This window comes from Cinclus cinclus, chromosome 1 (assembly GCF_963662255.1).
Source record: "Cinclus cinclus chromosome 1, bCinCin1.1, whole genome shotgun sequence".
Classification (NCBI taxonomy): Eukaryota; Metazoa; Chordata; class Aves; order Passeriformes; family Cinclidae; genus Cinclus; species Cinclus cinclus.
The window spans coordinates 18,111,373-18,136,094 of NC_085046.1; the positions used below are offsets into that span (position 1 = coordinate 18,111,373).

Sequence of the window (24,722 nt, forward strand, 5' to 3'; positions counted from 1 at the left end):
TGTGTTCATGTCCTTTTAAGTCTCAGTCATTTTCATATTCATTTAACATAACCTGCGTTCAGATCATGTATCAGATGCCTAATAGTACAATATGCCATATGGTATACATCTATATCTACACAATAACATACAAAAAACCTGCAAACTTGAAATCTTATTTGTACATTTGGTGCAAAGAATTTTCAGAAGAGGAAATGCCAAGGGGGCCTCACAGGAGTATCTGCAGAGGAATTAGTCTCCTTTACAAAGTGTCATAGCATATTTCAATATTCATATGATGCTCAGCTACTTTTAATTAAATTAGTGTTTAAGAGAACTCTGCTTTGTTTGGATGACTACTTCAGCATGACTTGGACAGCCCCATAAACATTTTCTAAATTAATCAATTGAGAACCTTCTGTAAAAAAGCTTAAATGAGTGTACCAAACCCAATTCAACCTCCAAAACAACCTAAAATGAAAATAACCTATTTAGTACCTGGAAATATTTTCATAGTATTTCTATCAATTTATTTCTATTTCTGGGATGCCATTGCAATTTTTAATCTTTTCAAAAACATTCTTAGTAAAAGAGAATAAAGAAATTAAGACAAAAAAAAATCCAATTTCTTCCTCGTTATTCAATACTTTTTCTTTTTTAACATGTGGCCAATAAATATGGATACATACTGTATGGGAGCTCACTACTATACTAGGCGTCACTACAGCATTCCAGGGAGAAACATCAAGCAAAATTAAATAAATCTCTTTTCACTTTTTCCTGTCCTAATTACAGAAACAGCATTTAGAGATCCGATATCATATCACATTCATGTGAAAAAATTAACAATTTAATAAGAGATTCTTAATTAAAGTATCATCCAGCACTGAGGTGGTTTAAGTGTTTGTTTTTATATGAGAGAGTCTTACTGAGTATTAAACATTAAGGACAGTCCTACCTCTGTGGAAACCCCACTACAAGATCCTTAGTGAGAAAAGAGAAACTTCTTTATGCCAAAAAATAAAATTGTCTCTATTTTAACTGACTTAAAATTTTATTCACAACCTCCTTTCAGTGAGGCAGAGAATGAGTAGAATAATAAATAAAAATAACATCAACCATGGATAGTAGAAAACACAATGGAAAAACGTGGACCAATAGACCACTGAAATTTAAAAAAATATATATAATGCAAAACCAGTATTACTTAAGACAGGAAAATGAGTGAAATTTGGAGATCAGAACAGCCTGTTCCAGAGATTTTTAGAACAACATTTAACAGGAGGTGTCAGCTAACTAAAGCATTTTTATTAATATGCAAGACTTGAGAGAGAGTTATTCTTGTACAGTTTCCACACTACTTTAAAAAGCTAATAGATCCTCAAATCATACCCTAACATTTAAAAGATCAGAAGGGTATAATCCTACCTAATTCTTTGCCTCTCTTCTTCTGTACATCAAGGTGGTGAACACTGATAATTCCGTTGCTTGACAGGGTCTGAGAGTGGCTGCTTTTTACCTTTCCGTACCATGACCTGACACATTTAGATTTTAGGAACGAACAAGGTATGATCTATCAACCTCACCTGAGTCACTATTACGTGTAAGTAACTTCAAAGTAAGATACCTCTATAAACAGAGAGTTCCAGACACCACATAAAACTCAATCTCCAGTTTTTTGGGGTTTTTTTCAGAGTTTTGTTTCATGTTCTTTACGTTTTTTCCTTACTGAAGCTCAGAAAGAAAAGCAATACAAGCATTCCACACACTAGAGATGTAGACTCCATTTTTCAGTATTTATCCTACACACAGGGTCTCTGTTTTGGGACCTCTTCAAGCAATTTACAATAAAATAACTGAAAAATTACTACAAACTACATTATGAACAAGTTTAAACACAACATGGTGGACTGACTATTCATTTTAAGAAGCTCAAAGAACTTCCCTACAATAGTCATAAGAAGCATTAAACCTGTTTCCTAGTACTCCGAATGAAACAGGGACAAAGAGGGTTCACTCTTGTGATCCAACATACAGTAAGCTCTCTACAGCTCAGCTTCTCATATTTGTACCTTCTCTTAGACACACAAACAATTCCAGAAGCCTGAGAACCTCTTTCTTTCACAAAAGAAGACTTGCATGTATTTGCAAATCCATACAAATGCTACACCTCTGAAGCCTCTGAAATGTGGAAGTTTAAAACTGTGTCCCACCACCTATAGCTGCACCCTTCTTCAAAGCTCTCAAGGGAACACAGTACTCTCCCAAATCACTAGAAAAGAAGCAAAAGCTTTTGACTCAGCAAGTAAATGTTACAAAAACACAACAAATACCTTACTTACTTTAAAGGCAAAATATAGATTTTGCACAGCTGTCTTTATGTTACTGTCACTATTCTCCCTTCAAAGATTCAAAGCGTAAACCTTCTTTGCAAAAGCAAAGACAGAGGGAAGATAAGGCAAAAAAAATTTACAAGGCAAAAAGTAATTTCAAAAATAGTTTACTCATATCAGCTACCCAGCAGAATTCCCTGATCAAACAATCAAACTTAGGAGTTATACAGAAATTTCTCATTGATGCAGCAAGTACTGAAAGAGAATTTGCCAGCTGCATTCACTACTAGGCAAATCAAGAAACTCCAACGGCACTTATCTTTTAATCATTTCTTAAAAGAGATTCCTAAAAGCAGTAATTATATACAATTATCACATAGTTTCAAATGAACCTGAAAGAGACAAATAAAGCTGACATAAAATAAAAAGATATTATCCATGCATAACCATTCAAAGAATACCTATTCTACAAAGAAACAACTATTTCTAAAAAGAAGAGCAACTAATATCAAATTTTTTTTTTGGAAGCAACTGTGTAACAAGAGTTTCCCTGATAGCTAACTCATTAATCAAATCATTCAGTGGATGTGCAACGTGATGGCTTTTATCCAGAAGCAGGCAAACTTTAGGGAAATAGCAGACAAAAATATGGACAAGCCCCATGCTTTGGTATCGACAGCATTTCTTCTTGCATTTAAGATTACTGTACTTGGTAATATTGCATATTTTGCACTGTTTAGCAAAGAAACAAGTGCACAGGGAAAAAAAACCCAAACATTAAATTAAGTACTATGTCCTGGCAAAACTTCAACAATATTTACTTTAAAGACTACAGTATAATTTCTCCCTCATGGTAATTTTCTTTGGCTCTATTTTCACCCACCCAATTCCATATGCTAGTGTTCTATATGTACCCAGCCATGCACAGAGAATATTTAGAACTTCACAGGAAAAAATATCTTACTTAAAATCTCCTATTCCAACCTGAGCTGACAAACAGAATGAAATTATCACTAAGCCTCTCTAAAAAAAGAAACAACTCCAGTAATTTTTTTTTCTGATTACATGTTTGCATTTGTTCTCAATGTGCAACAAATGTTTCAATAACTGTTTGTCATATTTACTTCTCAAAAAACCAGCTTTTCCCTCCCATTTTTAGGCAAATTAATAAAGTCAGAATGAAATGCTTTACAAAATATCTGATCCAAAAAATATATCATTTAAATAACCACACATTATTTTGAATAGCAATAGGAGTAGAAGGTGAAATTATTGCAGGCTTCACGAAAAGGGAACTAATAGTTTGATTGGTTTTGGGGGGTATTGCTCAAGAATAGCCTACTTGGGAACCCATGGCAGTTTAACCACAGCAGTGCTAAACTCAGCAGCAGCTACAGACCTAGCAAGAGTTGAGAGTTCCCTGCCAGCCAATACTTCTTAAAATCAGTACTGTTACAACTAGACTGGCACTGCAGCTGGGTCGGTTTCAGAAGGTTTGCTGCAGCAACTGCAGTACAGCCATTTCTTGGATTCCCCTGAAATTCACCATCATTATCTCCCTGACCCCAAAAGACCAAATAACAACAGTGAAATCTAAGTTCTGTGAAAAGAGAGAACAATAATAATAATAATTCTGCAGGCTAGGAGTGTGACCCCAAACTTTGACACTTCTGACACCAGTCTTATTGTACTTGACAATGAACTGCAGTGGCCTGATGAAAGCAGTTTTAGGCTGACTGCTAACATGGAAAATAGGCCTCAATCAGAACACCTGCCCAGAGCACAGAGAACTAAGAGCTGGACAACATCAGGAACTCTCTCTACATTAACTGTATGGTGCTAGTAGCTATTTAGGGAGAAAAAAATTCACAGTAACTACAGACCAACAAAAATGGAAACCGGAATTTTAGCAGCAAAACACAACCGCATTGTCATGTATTTAGAACAAAAACCGTTTGAGAAAGAAGCAACTTTAGTTATGATGAAAAGGAATTAAAGACTAAGAGAGAGCAAACAACAGATTTTGTCAACAAGTAATAGTAAAAGACACAGAGTACATTTTCTGAAGTTACAAGGATTTACTCATCCAATATCCAGTTACTATCAATGGAAATGGTACAAGACAAAACAAAATCTGGAGTGTTCCCAGTATGAAATTTTTTAAGTAGATTAAGGGACAACCGCTACTAATTTAAAAAAAAAATATGGCTGACTACTACTCAAGGAAAAAGAAGACAGATATTCTGTTTCCTCAGAGTTGGGGTGAAGAGAAAATAAACTCAATTGTTACAGTAAATCTTTGCTGCTTTGTGTCCAAGCAGAAACATTCTATCAGTTCTGTACTGAATCTCACTGTTGCATATTCTTGCCAATGCAGAGGGAAGCAAGTAGTGAGATGGCAATAAAGATACTCAGGTAATAATGAGAAAGCTTGAGAAAAACCTAGACTTTGATTCCTGGTTTTTCAGCTACACTGGTAAATAAGATGGATAAAACATACTGACAGCAACTGAAGAAAGTGAAACAGAAAAGGAAAACACCCAAGAAAGAAGAAAGGAAAAAGGCTAGAAAAATGGAGGAGCAGTCCCTAAATCAAAGATGGAAAGTTGGAAAGGGATGTGAGGGATGTGAGAAGTCACAGAGGCAATGTGAACAGGGACTGGTCTCCCTGTAGGAAGAACACAACACGTGATGCATGCCTTTTTCTTCTTTCTCTTTTTTTATAACACAGTCTATTCCTACTTTACTCCAGTGTCCACAAACTGCCATAAAATAAAGTTTAAAAACAGGAAACTAGAGATTAAAAGAACAACACAAAAAAAAATATGTAACATAACTCATTGGAAATTCAGACAGTTTGCATTTGCAGAAGGGATTATATGAAGACCAACACAGTTAAATGAGGAGAAAGTAATACAAGCAAAATAAGGAAAATGTAACTATCCATAAAGAACACTGACAAGTTACTGGTTTATTGCTCTGCCTTTAGGGTTTTGTTTTTTCTTTAAAGTCTCACCACACTTAATAAAACATTCCATCTCACTGATAATTATTTAGGAGCATTTCTCCTCTAAGTAAATAATCCCACTAAAGGAAATGCTGTTTACAAAGGCAAAAGCCTGCAAGCATTTGCCTTAATATATTAGCATACCTTTCTGTCCTAAAAGAAGTGTTTATAAACATGTTTATATTAATATCAACACTTAAAACACTAGGACTTTGTGGTAATTAATAATAACATCTCATATAAGCTGCAACAGTATTTTAACCTATGGAAATATTTCAGTCTCCTTTCAAAATAAACTGTTATTCAAAGATCATTATATTTTTAACTAACAAAACAGTCCCTAACCTGTAAAAGACTAGCAAGACATGACAGGCAACCTTACAGCTAAATTTCATAATACAGCTTTCTTAATTCTTCAATTTACCATAAAGACATTGCAGAAAATTTACAGCATTACTGGACACATTTAGGAATTTTATATAAAAGTGCATTCTAAGAAGTGTAGTTTTATATTATTAAAGCTCACAAATTTTAAAATAAATACATTAGATATAAAAAGACATATAATTATACCTTATTATAACGATCATGAGGAACAGACTGCAACACGATAGGCTCCATTGTAGAAACATTTGCAAACTGCACCTCGGGAATGTACAGAGCACAAACCACATGAGCCCAACCTACAAAAAGTTATAATTGTATTTAATGTTTTCTAGAAGCTTAAAGGACATTTCAGTGTAGTACAACTATAGTACAAAGAACCTTTTACAACACTTTTTTTTTTTCACAGACTATTTTAACTGTTCAGAATATTAATATAAATTACACTTCAGTCATGTTTACATTTGTTTTGTTATCCAAAGTTTAGATGATCAGTAATACATTTTTTAATGTAGTCAGGGAGAATTTATATGAGTAATACTCCATGAAATTCAAATACTAATGATTTATACAAACAGTGACACACAAACAGAAAAATTATTATTTTTGGATTTCTTGGATTAACATAGTCATTGCATAAAACCTACACAAAGTCCTGCAAAAAGGAAGCAGCATCTGACCAAACTGGTATTCTTAAAGCATAGCATCATAGAAGACTTCTGTGTATAATTTTTATTTTAGAAATGTCATTCTGATTTGAACAGACACTTGTTTCTTTCTGGAGAAAGAAATTGCAATGCACACACACACCCTCACATCCCCTCTATTAAATCTCTTGCTTTTCCATTCATAAAGTTGTGGCCAACTCATTTTTTCATAGGAATACAATACCTATATCCAGTCCTATTCTAATTCATTAACTTGGGGTCATCAATACATGGTTAGTTACTTACCAAACTGTTCTTTACTTAACAACATTTTGAGAAAGCCAACATTCTTAACTGTCTGACATTTGGTTGGATGGAGATGGGGGAAAGCACAAAGTCAGAGACAAACCTACAAATTTGAAGCTTTTTTTTCAACACAGAGATTCTGAGAGCTGTCGGTTTGTTTCAGTGGAGGACCATGTGCCATATCTGTAAATTCAGCAGAAGCTGCTACATAGCTAACCCAACATATTGCTATAGTGACATTAATAATTGAATTATTAAAAGTATTATCACCTCATCTAAAAGTGAATTTGGTGCAACTAATCACTTGGTGCGAATTCTGTTCCTCCACAAGAGAAAAACTAAAGTCTCTTGTCACAAGACCCTCAGTATACTTTAAAAATAATTCTGCTTTCCTCCTACCCATGCTTACTTGTGTGCAAACATTAAGGACATAAAATGTCAGATTTACATAATTAGATAAGTTAGTAGATTATTAGAACAGGCAAGCAAAGTAAATAATCATTGTGCAAATGCATGCTATAATAAAAACAACAATAATTATAATAATTTAAAAAAAGAAAAAATTAAACAAAAAACCAGCCATATACTGTCCCACTGCTGACCTTTCTGAGCTTTTATTGGATTTTCTCTTTTCAATTACTCTACAGAATCTAAAGGTTCTTAATTTCTTCACCAAACTGTACTCTAACTCAAACTGAGCTAAACACAAAGGTGTGCTTGCTCACAGTAATATTGTTGAGACTCTGGAATGCTATTTAGAATAAAAAGCACATATGCAATTCCAGATACTTTTCTTAAAGAACAAACCTTCTCCAGTTTTTGCCAATGGATCTGGTGTCCCCCCCTCTCCATTTACACAGGCACTTACAACTTACTAAGGAAAACAAAAAGTGCACACATACACAACAGTTATAGTCAACATCCACAGCCAACACCACATTATTGTTCTAGTATTTCAACTGCAACTAAATACAGTATCTGTGCTGTTCCATAATTTTACTCACAAACAGTCTTTAGAATTATTCTGTACAGAAACGACATGAGACTAATAAAAGTGTAGGGTAAAAAAAATTATAAACGGCCAACTTGAGCTGCTTTTAAAACCCTTCCAACAGACCATTTTAAAATTATCATTAACAGACAGACTGAGAAAAAAAATAAAAACCACAACCTTTTTTGTTTGCTTGTCTACTTGAAATATCTTCAGGGAAAGTGTTTATAAGGGCTTTTCTAAGAATTGCAAACTACCTTAAGCCAGAATCATCTTACTAAAGACAAATAAATGTTAACATGGTGTTAACGGTGAATATTTATCTTTAAATCTTCTCACAAAAAAATTAACTCAAATAGAAACATCATTCATCTAATAAAACCATTAAACCAATAAAAAAGTCACACCAAAATTTTGAAAAAAATAAAACTTCTTCAGTTGGCTACACATAATCAGATGGCAAAATCTTTTATTTCAGATGCAATTAACCCTGTACTCCAGTTACAGTTACATATAACGGAAAATTATTAGCTAAATATATAAAGTATACCAGACATATGACGTAACTGAAATTTAGGTAGATAAAGATTTTTTACAAGGAACCAATTTCAAGGGTAACTTTTACTGAATACTACTCAACCACTATCCAAAAAAAAAAAAAAAAAAAAACACCTTTTCCTATTTACAAACAGAAAGTACACCTCCAAGACAGCTGTGGCCAGTAGCAGGCTTTTAACTTTCATGAGACCAAAACCAGTATCTATATAATGAAACAAATGAAGCACCACAGCACTAAAGCACTTTTTGAACATGGGTTAATAAGTGCCCACAGAATTGAGGATAAGGGACATTTTCCACTGGTTTCCATCTGGCACCTTCAGATCCCAGATAATCTGGCCTTGCTAGAAAATCACAGTAATATAAAATCACTATAATGGCCAACAATTATTTAACCAGAGGGGTGGTTGCAGCACACTTATGTTACCAGCCTCCAATGCCTACACCAAAAAAGAAACCAAACTGCAACACCAGCTTCCACTTGGATTCAAGACACCCTGTATACAACTTCTTAAATATTATTTTCTCCACAAAGTTTAACTAGTGAAGAAATACAGAATTTTTAGACAGCAATACCCAGCTGACCTGGAAGTGTCAAGGAGAGTTCCCTTTAGGAAGAGTAAGGAAGATATTTTTCCACAACAAATGCAGTTAAGAATCAAGTTGTCTAAAGGTGCTGTGCAATCTCCACCTTCTGAGAACTCAAGGTCTGTAGACTCCTCCACAAAACTTTTATAGTTAAGGGAGGTCAAGAAGATTCTGTTCTGCCATGTAAGTACCACACAGCAGGAGGAATACAGGAAAAACAAAAAAGAACCATTTTCAGAAGTATCAAGAGACTAGCCACTAAAGCATAAGCATGGAAGTTAAGGACACCTACAGCCAAAGTGTGATAGGTCTCCTCAGTCTTGCCGATGAGAGAACGAGCTCCTAACCTACCGACAGTTTTATTTGTAATGTTTTGTTCAACTGCGAGTTTTCCTGACTATATAACACAGTGCAAAAACAACTTCTGATGCTCTGCTGACATACTCAGGCTGAGCACAGAGCTCAGAGTCACAGCAGAATAAAGGACCTATTGCCACGTTCAAAGTTGAATGCTTTTGTCTACTGTTTCCTACTGGATGATAACTGCCTTCTTTGTCTGAAGGGAAAAAGAAACCTTCTAAAGACACCCATCCAAACTGTATGGAGAAGCCCATGAGAGAAGCAAGTATTTAAAATAACGTGTGGTATTTAAGACTACCTTAAGATACATATTTTCCCATTTACTCCATCTAAGCCATAACATTTGCTCTACAAACTTCCTATTAAAATCACTTACTACATTATTCTAGGACAACTAAAATTTCATCAGCAACTATATACCTTTTCCCTCCTCACCCAGGAACAAAAATAATTGCTAAATCCAGTCCTTTTAAGCTTTACCAGTGTTTAAGTGCTGTACACCCATGTTTTAGATTATAAAATAAAAACCTCCAACAGAACTGCTCTACACATTTAAGAACATTCAAAACATTCTCCCTAGTTTCTGTTGCAACTGAAATTATTTTATCAGCTCTCCTCTTCACCCAAACACTGCACAGAAAAAACAGCCAGATATTCCCATTTTTTTTAATTGTTTTCAAAATTTAGCCAGGAACTCATGCCATTTTTGTGATCACTTTTGTTCCAAATGAGCTCATTAAACCCATCTCCATAAACTATATAATTTACTCTTTAAGTCGATGATAAGCTTCCATTCACTTTAGTCATGTATGGTTTGAATCCAGACAAATGGCCACAGATGTATTACCCGCTTTTTAAATTTTACTTATGAAACTTGCAGTAATTGCTAACAAACCCTTACTATCCCCATAGCATTCCTTATATCCAATTTATTTCTGTTTTCATCTCACTTTCAGGACAACTTTAACTGGAAGAGAGGGCAGGATATATGTTTTTGCAAATAGAGATACTGGCAGCTTGCAAAATGTTCTTAAATGTTTCCCTTATACTCAGATTTTTTTATTTTATTTATTTTTCAATCTTTGAGATGATGGCCCTTTGACATACCTGCCTTCTCAATAACAGTATTTTTACGAGATGATATTGCTTGCCTTGCTTACTTTAGAATGAACTTAATTTCTTGTTTTTAAACTAGAAAACCTAAGAAACATATCACAAGGATTCAAATTAGCCATCAAGTTTGCTTGTTTCTGCACACTCTTACTAGAACTGTTTTCTCTGAAGCTGCTGAAGAAAACCCTCAGGCTATGACAGGCTGACAGATTCACTTCCTCTTTTGCTTCAATAATCCCCAATATTCTATAACTGTTAGTGTCTCCACACAGAAATTGTAAAAGATAATTTTTAATTTTTACTTACTGGTGATAGACAAAGTTAAATATATTTAGTTCAAATGCACTTCCAGATTCAGTAACTTTGGGAAATGCTGCTTACCATAAAAAAAAAAAAATCCAGTGTGCTTTCTAAAAAAAACATCACACAAATATAACTAAGACATTTTCATTTGTTAGAAAACAAACTATGAACTTTAAAACAACATGAAAAAACACACATAAAGCAACTCTAAGATCTGCTTTGATAACAATACTGAAACCAATTTTTTCCAATATCAAAAACTGGAAATTCATGCTGAGAAGCCTTCAAAGTTTAAATACACCATCACGAGACTTGTAGCATTTCACTTAATTTTTATTTTGATTTACCTCTTAGAAAGACACACCATTGAGTTTTGCCAATTTTTACGTTTCATTCTAGTTCATAATATGTTTAATTACCACCACAGAATCTATCCAAATGTTACCAATCTTTCACTGAGATTTTTATTTCTGGTGCCTTACTGACTTTTAACTCAGTGCAAACCTAGCAGTAAGTACTTAGCAGGTATAATTTTAATGTACATTGTTCACTAACATTCAGAGTAACAAAGCTCAGACTTCAGACCCCTAGCTGAAAATAAATAGTTGTTCTGTTATCCCAATGTGACAGAGAAAAGTAATTCCTAGGAATTCCACCACCAGCAAACACAAGACTGTTGCCAACAAAAAGCTCTATAATTAGAAGTAAACTCTACCAAAGTAAATGAACAAAGAAACCCCAGGAAGATAAATAATACACAGTATGTTACCCATCTAACTGAATTTCTGCCTTTACAGCTACTGCTTAATTGCCCAAAATTTGATTCACAAGCACCTTCCCTGCAAAAAAACTCATAGTATTTATAAACTGCCTTCCAGTGCAAATTTTCAAGCCAAGCTTTTATAGTCTTTGGCTTCATAATAAAATAACAACAACAACAAACATAATCCATCCTACCATCCACAACAAGGGAAGCCTATGTCTTGCTTATGAACTAAGAGGCACAGAGTAGGGACTCCACAACGACCCACGGTCAGTGCTGAAGCTGTGCAGCAAAGCACTAACACAGAAGAGACCAGAATTGTGAAGCCACACTGAACTCCAGCCACAGGACCAGCCTGGCAGCACAAGAGTTCTGGGATATTATCAGTGTCCTTGAACCATGCATCAATGTCAGAGCAAAACTTGTTTATGCATTCTAAGTTCCTAAAGAGTCCATTGTATTTCACTAAAGAAGTCCTACTTTATTTCTAACTACAGTTCACTCCCAAGCTGAGACTGTATTTATTATTCTAGTGTGAAAAAATCTTTCTTTATTGAAATGTTAGTTTCATGTGAGGGCTGCCTCAAGTTGTCAATTAAGGATACACCTCAATCCATTTCAGCTGTAGAATGTCAGTGAAAAGCAGTATCTCACCTTACTCTTTGCTTTTAAGTGTACATTCTTGCCCTCTCCTTGCAGTATGAGTTTGCTATGTAGCAAGGTAAATAATTTCTTTTTCATCTCATTACTAAATTTGCAGCAAACTTAGTAATTTACCTTTGAGCAAAATGAGTCAATGGCTTGAAGCAATCCACACTGAGGTCACATGACTACCATACACAAAAGCATCGGTGCAGAAACACCCAGCCAGGGGAAAACCACAGTCCCCTCCTTTCAGCAGAGGTCAACAGCTGTCCTAGATTACATGAAATTGCACCCTCCGTTTCCACAACTATCAGATCTGCTGACTGACCCAAAGGCTGAGCTCTATCCAACTCTGCTGGATTCACCTTTCAAACATGTACTTAAGACCATTACTGTTACTCTTTGCCAAAGGGAAAGATTAAGTACTACTTTAAACCTTTAGTTAAGTGTCTCTTCATTAAGACATTCCATATACTTTTAACCCTGATCTTCCTTTCCTGTGAAAACAAAAAAACTTGCAGATAAGAAATCTGTCAGCTGAAGTTACTGTTTTTCCTTACTCTATTAAATAAAGATTTAGAGATTGCTATGAATAATACAGCATTATTCATATTATATTGTTTGATCCACTCTTTGAAGAGGGGTAAAAAGACGGTTCCACACAAACCACTAGGGCTCTTACTGTTGTGGCTGGTAGTCAACCTTGTCATTGGTATATTTTGGACAATTTGTTAAAAAGGTAAAACAAATACTATTTGTCTATAAAGAAAAAGTCTTCATCCTACAAAGCCCTACTAACTGAATTTCACAAAATATTCCATTTAGAAAAATCTGCTCCTCAATTAAAGAATTGGTTCATTTTGTCGTCACTCTGCAGCAAAACAAATAACTGGTTTTAAAAACAGCTACAGATGAAAGTCCACTGGTCCACTGAGTAAGCTAATAGCTTTAATTATTTTATCTGGCATGTTATGGAATTAATGAGTTTCACCTACCTCTCTCAAAAAATCCTTTCATGCAACGAAAGGAAGAAATGTATAAATAAGCACCTAAAACTCTAAAAAAAAAATTCTGCATATACACTGTGATTAGCTGCAATGTTAATAATAAATACACAATACTTTATACGGTAATACATGCATTTATATTACTGCAGTATTTTAAATTTATTATCTTTTTTTTCTTTCCCAGTGGAAAAAAAAAAATTACAGGCACTGCTGTAAAATCTGCTCAAAAAGGCCAGAACATTTGTAGGTAAGCACTTGCAAAATGCATACACCTCAGTGTGTACATATAACACTATACCATCCACATTCTTAGACATTAACACCAAGAAAACTCATCAGAACAGTAAACCAGACAGTGAGACTCTAATAATAACAACAGCAACGGGAAAGCCTAGCATATAATGTTTTTATAGACTTTGGGAGATCCCGCCACTAACCCAGGGGGTGGGAAGAGGGTCTGGACCATGACATAAAACCACCACATTGTTAGCTGGCCTTTCCCCAAGCAGCTGCATGAAAGAAGTCTTGGTGAAAAGTCACACAAAGAATGCTGTTACACAGCATTCCTGATCATCATCCCCTGGAATCAGATTTCAAAGTAACAACTTGTATAGCAAAATCAAACCTTTTAAGCTTACAGAAGATTTTTGTTTGTAGATTACTGCAAGAAAAAGACTACTGCAAGAAAACTATTTTCACAATGTGAGATGCACTGTTATATCACTAGATATAAGTGAACAATTCGCTTAGAAAACAGAATGCATACTCACTATTAAGATAAATGAAATTCAAAAAGCTATAATCAGTCTCCAAATGGTCATGATTTTATTTCCTCCTCACTGAGTGTCAAAAATCCAAAGGAAATTACTGCAACAGTTAAGGAAATATTACTGAACTGAACTGAAAGGCCAAAAACTGCAAAATGCCAACAGTTCTCAAGTATCTTCAAACAAATGCTCAATTGCTACTTCCCTGTTTTTCAAAAAATGTGTTTATATTTTATCCAACTACTAATCCACTTACCAATCCATCAAGCTAAAAGAAAATTGATTCTTCAATAGCCTTCTTATACATAAGACAGAAAATCAATAAGCAACTCATATACGTATCAGGTTTTCTCATTCTACAAAACTTTCATATTTAGTCATGTTTAAAACCACAGTGGTTCCCCTAAATGAACAAGAATACCAAATTTATCGAGGGAATTCTGTCAACAAATATATTCAGAAAGAAAAGTTCCTTTTTCGATTCAATCTTACTTTTCTATTTTTAGTATCAATAAGAACATTTTTTTAACAGGTAATATCCTAACGGAATTTATGTAATTCCAGTCCCTGAACACTGAAAAAGTCCTAATGTTTATGTAGGAATGAAGTACACATGCAGGAAAGACTATTTTTTGTTCACAAAACTTAACCTTAGCCCTGAGACAGTCACAGATACTAGGCAGACAAAATACTAAAACTTATTCAAAGCTAATTCCTGAAATTTATTACAAATACCCTGCTCGTAACTGTGCAATGTCCTGTTATTCTTAAAAATTAATTAAATCAAATATGTAGCTAAATACAGTCAACTCTTAACAATCCTTAGGACAGATAAATCCATTGACAGATAAGGCACACCACAGATACCAGTCCAGACTCCACTCAGCTAAATGCAAGAGTATGGTTTCCAAGATCTGTGCAAGTGCAGGAGCAGAACAGCCATTTTCACACAGTGCAGAGACTGAACAAGCACAGGCAAACAGACCTTAGCTGCTCCTGCTCAAGGCCAGTCCAGGTCCCTGACAATGGAAAGCCCAGGAAGGACACTGAAGCAGACTAGGACATATTCCACACAAATCCAGACAGAATCACCTCTTCGGGCTCACTTCAGGTTCTGATTACAGCACCAGTAGCCACCATCACCAAACCAAGAACAGGCATTTGTGTACTCTGCAGTGTACCCAAAAAGGTTGCAGGAAGAGGAAAGGCAAGCACAGAATAACTGACCTTTGCCACTCAGTTTGCAAATACCAAGTGGCATCAAATAAAACCATGAGCTAACAGGTTCAAAAGAAACCCCGTACTGATAACTGCAAAATGCCTTGCCACACAACATTACAGACACTAAACTTTATACAGAGGGGAACATTTTAATAGTGTGATGGACTCATCTTCCATTAAACACAAAAATACCATGTCTGAAACAAGAAGTTCCAAAGTATAAATGCTTGTCAGCTGGGAAATTATTCTGAGAAGGCACACAAGACCCTTCTCAAGAATCTACTTATAATGACAGAGAGCAGAACAAATGTTGTTCAGCCTCCCTTATATACTCCTCTTACTATCTTAGGCTGTCATTTTTAAGTTCTCTATAAAATCCATGACAGTACAGCTCCAATAATGATGTATTTAAGGAATCACTGAAAACTGTAATTCTGTATTTCCCATAGATGACACCAGAGGACCCACATTTACCTGATAAGCACAACTAAGGCAGAATCAAACAGACTCCAAACAGAAACATACAACCTAAAAAGCAAATCTAAAAAAATGGTGATCTCCTAAAGGTCAGAGAAGCAGCAACAGGCCAGTAAAAGGAGGGAGAACAGGAGGAAGAATGCACACACTGGAACCTTGCACTATGTGGGGGGGTGGGAGGAAGGGACAAAAAACTCACAAAATACCAACACCACCACACCATATGCTACCATAATATACAGTCAATCAATTATAGTCAGTTCATAGTACTTATAAACAACACAAGTTTGATTCCCAGACTACTGTCATACATGTAGTGCCACAGAGTTCTTAAAGGCAAGATAACCCCATTACAGAAGAGCTCTAAGATTAGGCTGCCTTCAGTTACAGTTGTGCAACTGACTTAACACAGCTAATGTACAGGCTGCTGCTAAAAGAACACTCCTGGCCATTCCTTCTATCAGCATTAGCATGGGCAGCTAGGTCAGAAGTTTTCATGTAGCTGAAAAGGAATGCAGGGGCAGAAAAAAAGGTTTTAAAAGCTAGTACCATCACAACTGATGAGAAAACCATGTATAGCAAAGACTCTCACTGCAGAAACAGCATCTTACTGCAGATTAAGAAAACCATGGAACTCTGTAGTGAAAGCTCAGTAGCCTGTTAATCTTCCAAACATAAAAGAAAATACAGTACCTTCAACACCCAAAACAGTCCTTCACCTTATTATAAAGCAAATATCCAGAAGACTGTTAAAAAAAACACAGCTACAGGACCAGTAGGCCATGTCTGGGCTAAGCTATCTGCATATTCAAAACAAAAAGCACTGGTTTTTTGGGCTACAAAATAAAGTTATTTGTTGCCAGAAGGGAGAAAGATGAAAAAACCTTCTGTCACTGACTTAAAATCAGCAATTTCTTCCCTTGTTCTGAAAACCTAAGACCATTTAATTATTTCTATACCTTGAGAAAGACTGCACACACGTTTCTAAAGTTTGACCCTTACAAGGTTTTATCAGAAATGTTTGTTTTCGAGTTTCTTCTCAAATACCTGCATCTTTTTATGATTCATTTGGCAACAAAAGGTGCGACAGCATTAAAAAAAAATTAAGTATTAACCTACGGAAAATGCCATTTTCAATGGCAAGCCCATTATCTGATCTTCAACAGTACTTCTTTAAGTCTAAAAATCTTCTGGCATAATCTTTTGTTAGGCAACTCTTTAAAAGGAAAGCTTCAGGTAAGAATGCAGATTTCTGAAATGCAAAGTATTTCAGAGTCAAAGTATTTTGCAAGGTGCACATCCTTCTGTAAAGCTATATTTAAAGGACATTTGGTCCACAAAATAGAACGTGCTGTTTTCAACACCACGGACAAGATCTGTTACAGAGGCTGGGTATTTTCAGAAGAAAATATAAATTCTTAAGCCTCTCAGCTATGAAATTTTCAGTATGAAGCTTTCACTGATGAAAACAATTGGGCATTAAAATTATAGTACAGTGTTATATCTTTGCTATTTAAACTTAAAGCATTTCAATCTTAAATAGTAATTCACTTTCAGACAAGAATTTATAATTCCAATTAACAGAGCCATAAGGGAGATAACTAAGAGGGTGCTCATATCTTTGATGCACACAAACAAAGCAAGTTATCAAGACTTCAGACAAAAAAAAAAGTTTCAAGGCCATCACAGACAACAGCAAACCATTCCCAAATACTACTTTAAGTATAAAACCAGAGAACACTTCAGCTACTTCACACCTCACAAATCCCACTGTGTATTTCAAGATGCTTATGGCTTTCTTATTACTATTTCCTGAAAAGAAAGTGTCCAGCTGCCTTTTCCAAAGAAATTAATTCAACATTGCATGTATCAACATCAGAAGAGTAATTAAGAAGCGGAATAAGACTTAAGTACTGAGCACTAAGTTCAATGATGTGTTTGAGTCAGTTGACACTAAAATGGTAAACCTTGAGCATATATATATATATATAAATATATATATATGAACAGAGCAGTCAAAGGTACACAAGGGAAAGGGTAGATCAGCACAAACAGGGGTATGTCCTGTGTTCCTGCAATTCAACTGCAACAAATAGCAAAGCTGCATCAACACTAAGATTTAATTAGCTAGAATATTATGTACACAGCATAGAATCTGCAGAATATGATTTACATATACTATCCAAGAGAATTCCAGCATACAGATCATACTGTCTCCTCCCACAAGAGAAAGGGCTCAGTATCAAAATGACCAGGCTATTTACAGACAGATGACGGACAGGAATTCCAAAGTATGTACTACAGAGACAAGGCAGAATTCCAAAAGTGACTGAAAAGTTAATTGAAATTTTTCACTCATATCATCCAGCTATTAATATAAACATATTCAAGACAGGATATTCAGTGGGGACTTTCTCTAGCAGTTCTACTCAGCAGGAGCAAAACTGATGATAACCTGAACAGCGAAATTAGAAAGATGCAAGGGAGAGGCAATCACTACTGCAACTTTCCAGCTCTAACTTCTTTGTTACAGAACCTATTAATAAATCAGGCATGAAAGAATCAACCTCTGAAAATGCACTGGTGTATTCAGTCTGGGCTAGAGACATAAAAATTCCACTTTCCTCCATGAATGGTGCACTTTCAACAGCTTTCTATAAATGCTCAGGTTCCAACTAAATACACATAAAATTCATCCATTTTACCCATTAAATCTTATGTTAAAATTCAGTTTTTCTATTGTAACTTTCTTCCTAAAAATGAAACTAAGAATAATGATAGATGTCCTCATAGTAAATTGAACCTAAAGTGGACAAATAAGGGTTACTGTAAAATAGTTACCTCTTTCCAAAGCAGTCTGTGTTTTCTTTTATGTTTAGAATCCCTATAATTTTATTTCTGCAGATTTATTTTCCTCATACAAAATAAGAAAGTTCACAAAAAGCAAGAATAAAACTTACCCCCATTATCTGTTCTCTTTAAAGCACCATCCTTATGAGGGCATAATTCACATCTCTAGGAAAAAAAGCAAAAATAAAATAAAAAAATGGAATGATCATAGAAGCATTGAAAAAGAAACCACACACATTAAAACTGTTATCTGATATTAAGGAAGCAACCATTCTTTAAAAGTGAATGGGTGTGTTTTCACTTAACCTTTACCTGAATATTAATGTTAGTTGTGAAAAATAAAGCTTTCTTCTCCAGATCTTGGAACTATGACACACATTAAAGCTACTCGCAGTTCTACCTCCAACATGTTTTTCCTGGATTCCACGCTGTGGAATTCTGGAGACAAGCCTCCAAAAACCATAGCATAGGGTAGACTTTAGTGCCAAGAAGCTTGGACACAGCCCAAGAACTTCCTACTGTATTTCCTTCTCCTAGCCTCTCTGTATTGACCAAGATGGTCAGTCACAAAGAAGTGTTGTGGATATGATCAGCACAGGTGCACATAACTGAGAGACAAAAACCAACCTCACTTTCTGCCTCAGAAAAAGAAGGTCAGAAGTTAACAACTGTAGCAAAAACACATGTCCGGAAATAAGCAGTTTGATCACAGAATGACAGAATAAACTGAGTTGCAAGGGACCCACAAGGTTCATCAAAGCCCAGCTCTTAACCCTGCACAGCACCACCCCAGGAGTCATCTCAATGTGCCCAAGAATACTGTCCAAATGCTTCTGGAACTCTGTCAGCATTCTTGATGCTGTGACCACTTCCCTGGGGAGCCTGTTAAGTGTGCAACCACCCTCTGGGTGAAGTACATTTATCTAATATCCAACCTAAACCTCCCCTGACAGAACCTCAGACCGTTCCCTCGGGCCCTGTCACTGGTCACTACAGAGAGGAGATCAGTGCCTGACCCTCCTCTTCCTGTCATGAGGAAATTGCAGACTCCAATGATATCTCCCCTTAGTCTCCTCCGAGGTGAACAACGCAAGAGACCTCAGCTGCTCCTCACACAGCTTCTCCTCAAGGCCCTTCACCATCCTCATGGCCCTCCTATGGACACTCCAACAGTTTCATGCCTTTTTCTATACTGTAGCATCCAGAACAGCATTCAAGCTGAGGCTGCCCCAGTGCAGAGCAGAGCAGGACAATCACCTCCCCTGCCCTGCTGGTGATTCTGTCCCTGATGTCCCCAGGACAGGGTTGTCCCTCCTGGCTGACAGGGCACTGCTGGCTCATGTTCAACTTGCTATGGACTAAGGACCCCCAAGTCCCTTTCCACAGCCTCTCTTTCCCCAGTCTGTTCATATATCTGGGGTTGCCCCATCCCAGGTGCAGAGTCTGGCATTTGCCTTTTTTAAACTTCATGTGGTTGGTGATTTCCCAGCCCTCTGACTTGCTGAGGGGTCTCTGAAGGGCCTTTCTGCCCTTGAGGGAGTGAACAGCTCCTGCCAGTTTTGTATCATCTGCAAACTTGCTTAATGTCCCTTCCAGTCCCGAGTTGAAGTACTCTACGATGTAATATTCTTCCAACATACACAACATTACAACAGAAAAGTTTTTCTGCTATCACTGCCTCCCATCAAATTCCTAATAGCATGCTTATCTCTAAGTATCCTAGAGCATGTGAACCGATTCCAAACCAGAGACGACAGAAACTACCAGATTTGACACACATTCCACTTCAAGTGCTCCAAATTACAAGCACAGGAACACCACTATATGGGATCCCATACCTAGGAAGCACCACATTACAACCTTTATATATTTCCAGATTAGGAACAACTCAAAGCATACAAACCTAATAATCTTTTTAAGCAAATCAAGATCATCAGATGCAAATTTAACACCATATTCTTCAAACAGTGGGATACCTGCTCTTTTTGCTGTTCCCTGAACAGTGCTATTCTCCATTACCAGCTGACAAGACAGCAGATAAAGGAGCCTATGATGCTAGAAGTGCCTCAGAAACAGATTGTGCAAACTTATTTGAGGAACTAGAAATTCCATTCCTGAAATTCATGTGGCTAAAGTATATCTCAAGGACTATCTTAACCTATAAGAAATTTGTAGGCCTATCTTTATTAACCTGTAAAAAAAATTTGTATTAGCAGCAAAGATGCTTTCATGGAAGGTAAAACAGAAAAATAAAAGCTATTTTTTCTCAGTGCACTGGTACAGAGAGCTGCACACAGAAAGAAGAATCTTTAGGATTGTAGCCTTTTGTCCTTTGCTTCACTCATCATTCTCACTAAAATGATCAGCAACTTATTGAAAGTCAGCATTAAATCCATGGTGAAATTTAGATATAAAAGTTATCTTAATCATTCTGCAAGTTGCCTGCAGACTTGGATCATTACATTATTTTTTTTTAGTCTATTTGTGAGCTGTACCTTAACACTTCAGCTCTCCAAATATTAAATACTACAGTGCTGAGGGACACACAGTAGCAACAGTTTCGTTTCAGGGAATTTCTCATACACTGAACCAGATTCCTAAACAAAGAAGCCTGGTATGTATTGATGGTCACAGTGCAATAAAGTTTGCTCCCACCCCAAAGCTGCAAGCTGGCAGCTTAAAGCCAATGAGATGATGTAACTGAGTGAAGAGAAGCTGCTAACAGCTTCTACCTTGCCCCACCTTTGCAAGCCTATGGAAGTTAGACATACATTTTTCACTAGTGGCAAAACCAGTTTAGGAGGTTCTCTTCTTCCCTCCACCACTCCCTCAGCTACTGACACAACTATGTGTAGGGCTGCCCCTTAGCACAGATCAGTGAAATCGAATTAAATAAACTTTTTAACATTTTTAATTCAGGTCATATCAATGATTCAATTTAAGTATAATCCCACAAACAGTTGCATCAGCAAAACTAAACTCAGGGAGTATCTGCCAGCACCAGTAATTAAAGAATCAGCACACTTCTTGCACAAACTTTACCACAAAATGAATCAAAATGATCACAGGACGCTAAGATGCAATAACTTGAGTCAGTCCTTTATGCAGAAGAGCGAAGCATGCTCCATTCAGTCTCATCAGCTTTACCTGAATTATTTTTGTCTCCTATGTCTACAAGGACCCAAGTCCCTCATTAATCCTCTGCAGTCCTGGCTGCAACCAGAGAAGATGCAAGACAGAAAACTGAAGTGGAGGAGGAAGCTTTGACAGTGGAAGAAAACTCGAGTGCAGAATTGCACTCATCTCTCATAGTGGTGTCAATTGCTAGCTCTCCAGAGATATTTGCACTTAGATAACACAGAGCACTTCTGGTGTCACGAAAGCTGGCTACAATCTGCAATAAAATAGCACCCTAGTAAGCTAACAGAGCACACAACTCCCTTTCTCTGCATAAGGAACCTAACTCCTTCCCAGCCTCCACACTCAGATTTTGTCACCCATTTCTGCTCACCAGGTTTCAAGACACACCACGTAGTAAAACCAGGAGCTTTGCCAGGTAGGAACAGTGAATCTCGTGCTTTGACACAAGCAGCTAGCAAACTTTTTTCATTAAACTAACACTTTATTACTAGTTCTAAAAGGGATGGAATGTTGATCCTTTTATTGTGCGTGTTGATGATGCAACAATAATCTGATGATCCATACAGGTGGTCTCTAATATTTCAGCACATGGACCATGACAAGGCTCTTTTCTCCAGTTGTGTTTTATAAGTCTTGTCTCTGGCAAAGGATTTCTGAAACAGATTTATTGTCTGAGCATTCAGAAACACTGTGGGGAACTTCTAAACCAGCTATGCAGGGCAGACAGGTAGCAGGGGCAGATACAACATCTACAAGATACCACAGCACAAATAGGGCAAGCTGCTATGACTGATCAACAATTCAGGTAAATATCATTAGGCTAAGCAGCACAAATGTGAGTCCTACAGAGGCTGATTGTGACCCTAGAGAATAACCAAATCTTTCGGTGTACTAAAGAGCACTAATCCAATATAGGAGGTGCAGCAGCACATGTGGTGCTTAAGGCACATGCAGCTGAGTTAGATCAGAAGAGAGTGAAGAGACAAATACTAGCTCAGGGAACACAGTGAAATTGTAGAAACGACATAATCCTCTCCCTTCCTGCCCTTACAGAGTGTACGGACATCTTGTTTTTGCATCTCTTTGGTGGAAGAGACTAAGTTCATGGATCTAGCTTCTGTCCATGCAGAATTGGGGTGAACTCTCAGCAGGAATAGCTTTGGACTAGGAGGTCTCCCTGTAGAGGACTAAAGTGAAACCAATCTCAAAGCTGTGAAGCTGGAAGAGTCTGACAGCATGACTGTCACAACTCACTTCTGAGCTACATAAACAGCAACTTAATTAAGTAAACAAAGGCTGATCCCTACACCTTTAGGATTCAGGCAAATTGAGATTGTCTGGGTCTGATGAAAAACCCATTGCCTCCCGAGGAGTCCAGTCTTTAAAACATCACCCAGCAGAGAAATAAAATCAGAAGCATGAGAGATCCATGCAGGAAAAGCAAGAAACTTTTTATCCCCTCAGCATTATTTTTCAAGTAAAAATAACCAAGAAGAAATAAAGAACTGAAATAATAACATAAAAGAACAAAGGTGTCCACTAAATATACCCATCAGAAAAAAGCTGCAAGAATGGAATACCAAAGTAAAACAAGGAGCTAAATAATTCCAGCTTCCCAGACTGAATCATTTACTGTCCAACTTGGCTTCACTGCACTGTGGTATAGTGTTTTTCCTCTACTCTAGATAAATATGCCTTTCCATTTTAACCAGGAATAAGAGCTACCTTAAGCAGCATTAGGTAACATTATATAAATATCATTTTCCAAGTCTTTTTTGGTAAACTTAGCTCTACCAATTTCTCAACTGGAAATGCATAGAGAAACTGATTCAATCCAAGAGACTACCTTATTCATGTTGAAATGAAGGGAAAGAGCGAAAGGCACATGGTAAATAGGGAAGATAAAGAGAGACAGGGACAAGACTATACAAGCAGGAGAGAAGAAGAAAAATAGTAATAGGACTATAACATTGTTCTTCCCTCAGGGTTCTGAAAATTTGGAGCACATTCATAAAGCATCATCTGCAGACATCCATTATATGCTGTCTCTTGTTATAAGAACACAAAGGTCAAAGAATTCTTGTGCAAGTAATTTACTGAATTGTCGCCCAAGCTAGGCCATTGGAACCATTCACCTGAATAATGACTGTCAACCAAGTAAAATCCTGCAGGACTGAATTCCCAGCATTGCAATGAGGCAATAAAATGTTTCTTTCAATGTGACCCGTTAACCTAAATAACACAGGATCTACAGCAGATCAAACAGACCACAGTTCCTTAAAGTTAGTCAAGACATCAGGCTGCAGTTCCAGCTGACTTTACTACAGGCTCACTTTAAGGTAGCATAATTGCATTGTGCTGCCAGAAGAAGATCACTGACCATCCCCTGCTGTGTCCTTTCTCCTGTCTTCCTTGCTCTGCGAAAAGCATTCAATTGACTATATGGAAATCCTAACCAGCAACCTAAAAACAATTTTTTTTTTCAGTCAGATCACTTCTTTGAGCCACCTTGCCATAAGGCTACACAAACGGCATCAGATAGCAAATGTAACAACACAGACAGGTGGTCAGGAAAAGATATAAAGGATATAATTACGTTATTTGGGAGGTGGCATTATCTACACTGGCTAAAAATCAGAGTGGAATTCAAGCCAAAGGCCCTACTTTAAATAACAGAGAAGGAAAAAGGAAGGAAGGAGAGAAGAAGGAAGGAGAAGAGAGAAACCATATGCTTGAAATAGACTAATTTTATGTTGGTAGTAATACAGACAGAGTTCTTGCTCAATTTTGTTTTGATATTTCCCTGACATTCATGTATTTCAAGATTTTCAACAGGCAACAGCCATATATGCAAAATGTTGCATTTGGAAGCTTAAATTCTCTGTCAGGGTGTACATACCCAGCATGACACACTTCCACAACAGTTTTTATTCTCCAAAGTACATTTTGATCACAGAATTACTCTTTCATACTGCTTGACAACAGGAGAAAAAAAAAAAAAAAAAAAAAAAAAAAACCAAAAAAAACCAAAAAAAAAAAAAACACCCAAGCCCCAACTGTATTTAACTGAAAGAAACAACTCTGTGAGATGGAAATACATGATCCATGAAGTTACAAATAACAAAAATAACAAGTTACATACAATCAGCATAACAGCTCTTGAAAGCTAATACTCGAGCTCCTTCCATTTTTTTCATCAACAGGAGTTAAAAGTTATCAGAGAAAATAATTTATTCTGCTGCACCTGGTAATCATTAAACAAACAGAACAATTGTTAAATCC

General features: G+C 36.5%; 1 protein-coding gene across 4 annotated transcripts in view; it reads right to left on the minus strand.

Annotated features, from left to right (window-relative positions):
* MLLT10 (MLLT10 histone lysine methyltransferase DOT1L cofactor) overlaps nt 1–24,722 on the minus strand; it is a 124,791-nt gene that overhangs the window by 84,274 nt on the left and 15,795 nt on the right. For 3 of the 4 annotated variants that reach the window (XM_062507428.1, XM_062507420.1, XM_062507412.1), the window contains exons 3-4: nt 18,410–18,464; nt 5,893–6,002 (exon numbers count right to left, since the gene is read on the minus strand). In XM_062507428.1, the coding sequence (XP_062363412.1) occupies nt 5,893–6,002; nt 18,410–18,464 (165 nt within the window). The remainder of the gene's footprint in view (nt 1–5,892; nt 6,003–18,409; nt 18,465–24,722) is intronic. The other variant, XM_062507438.1, reaches the window with a different exon arrangement.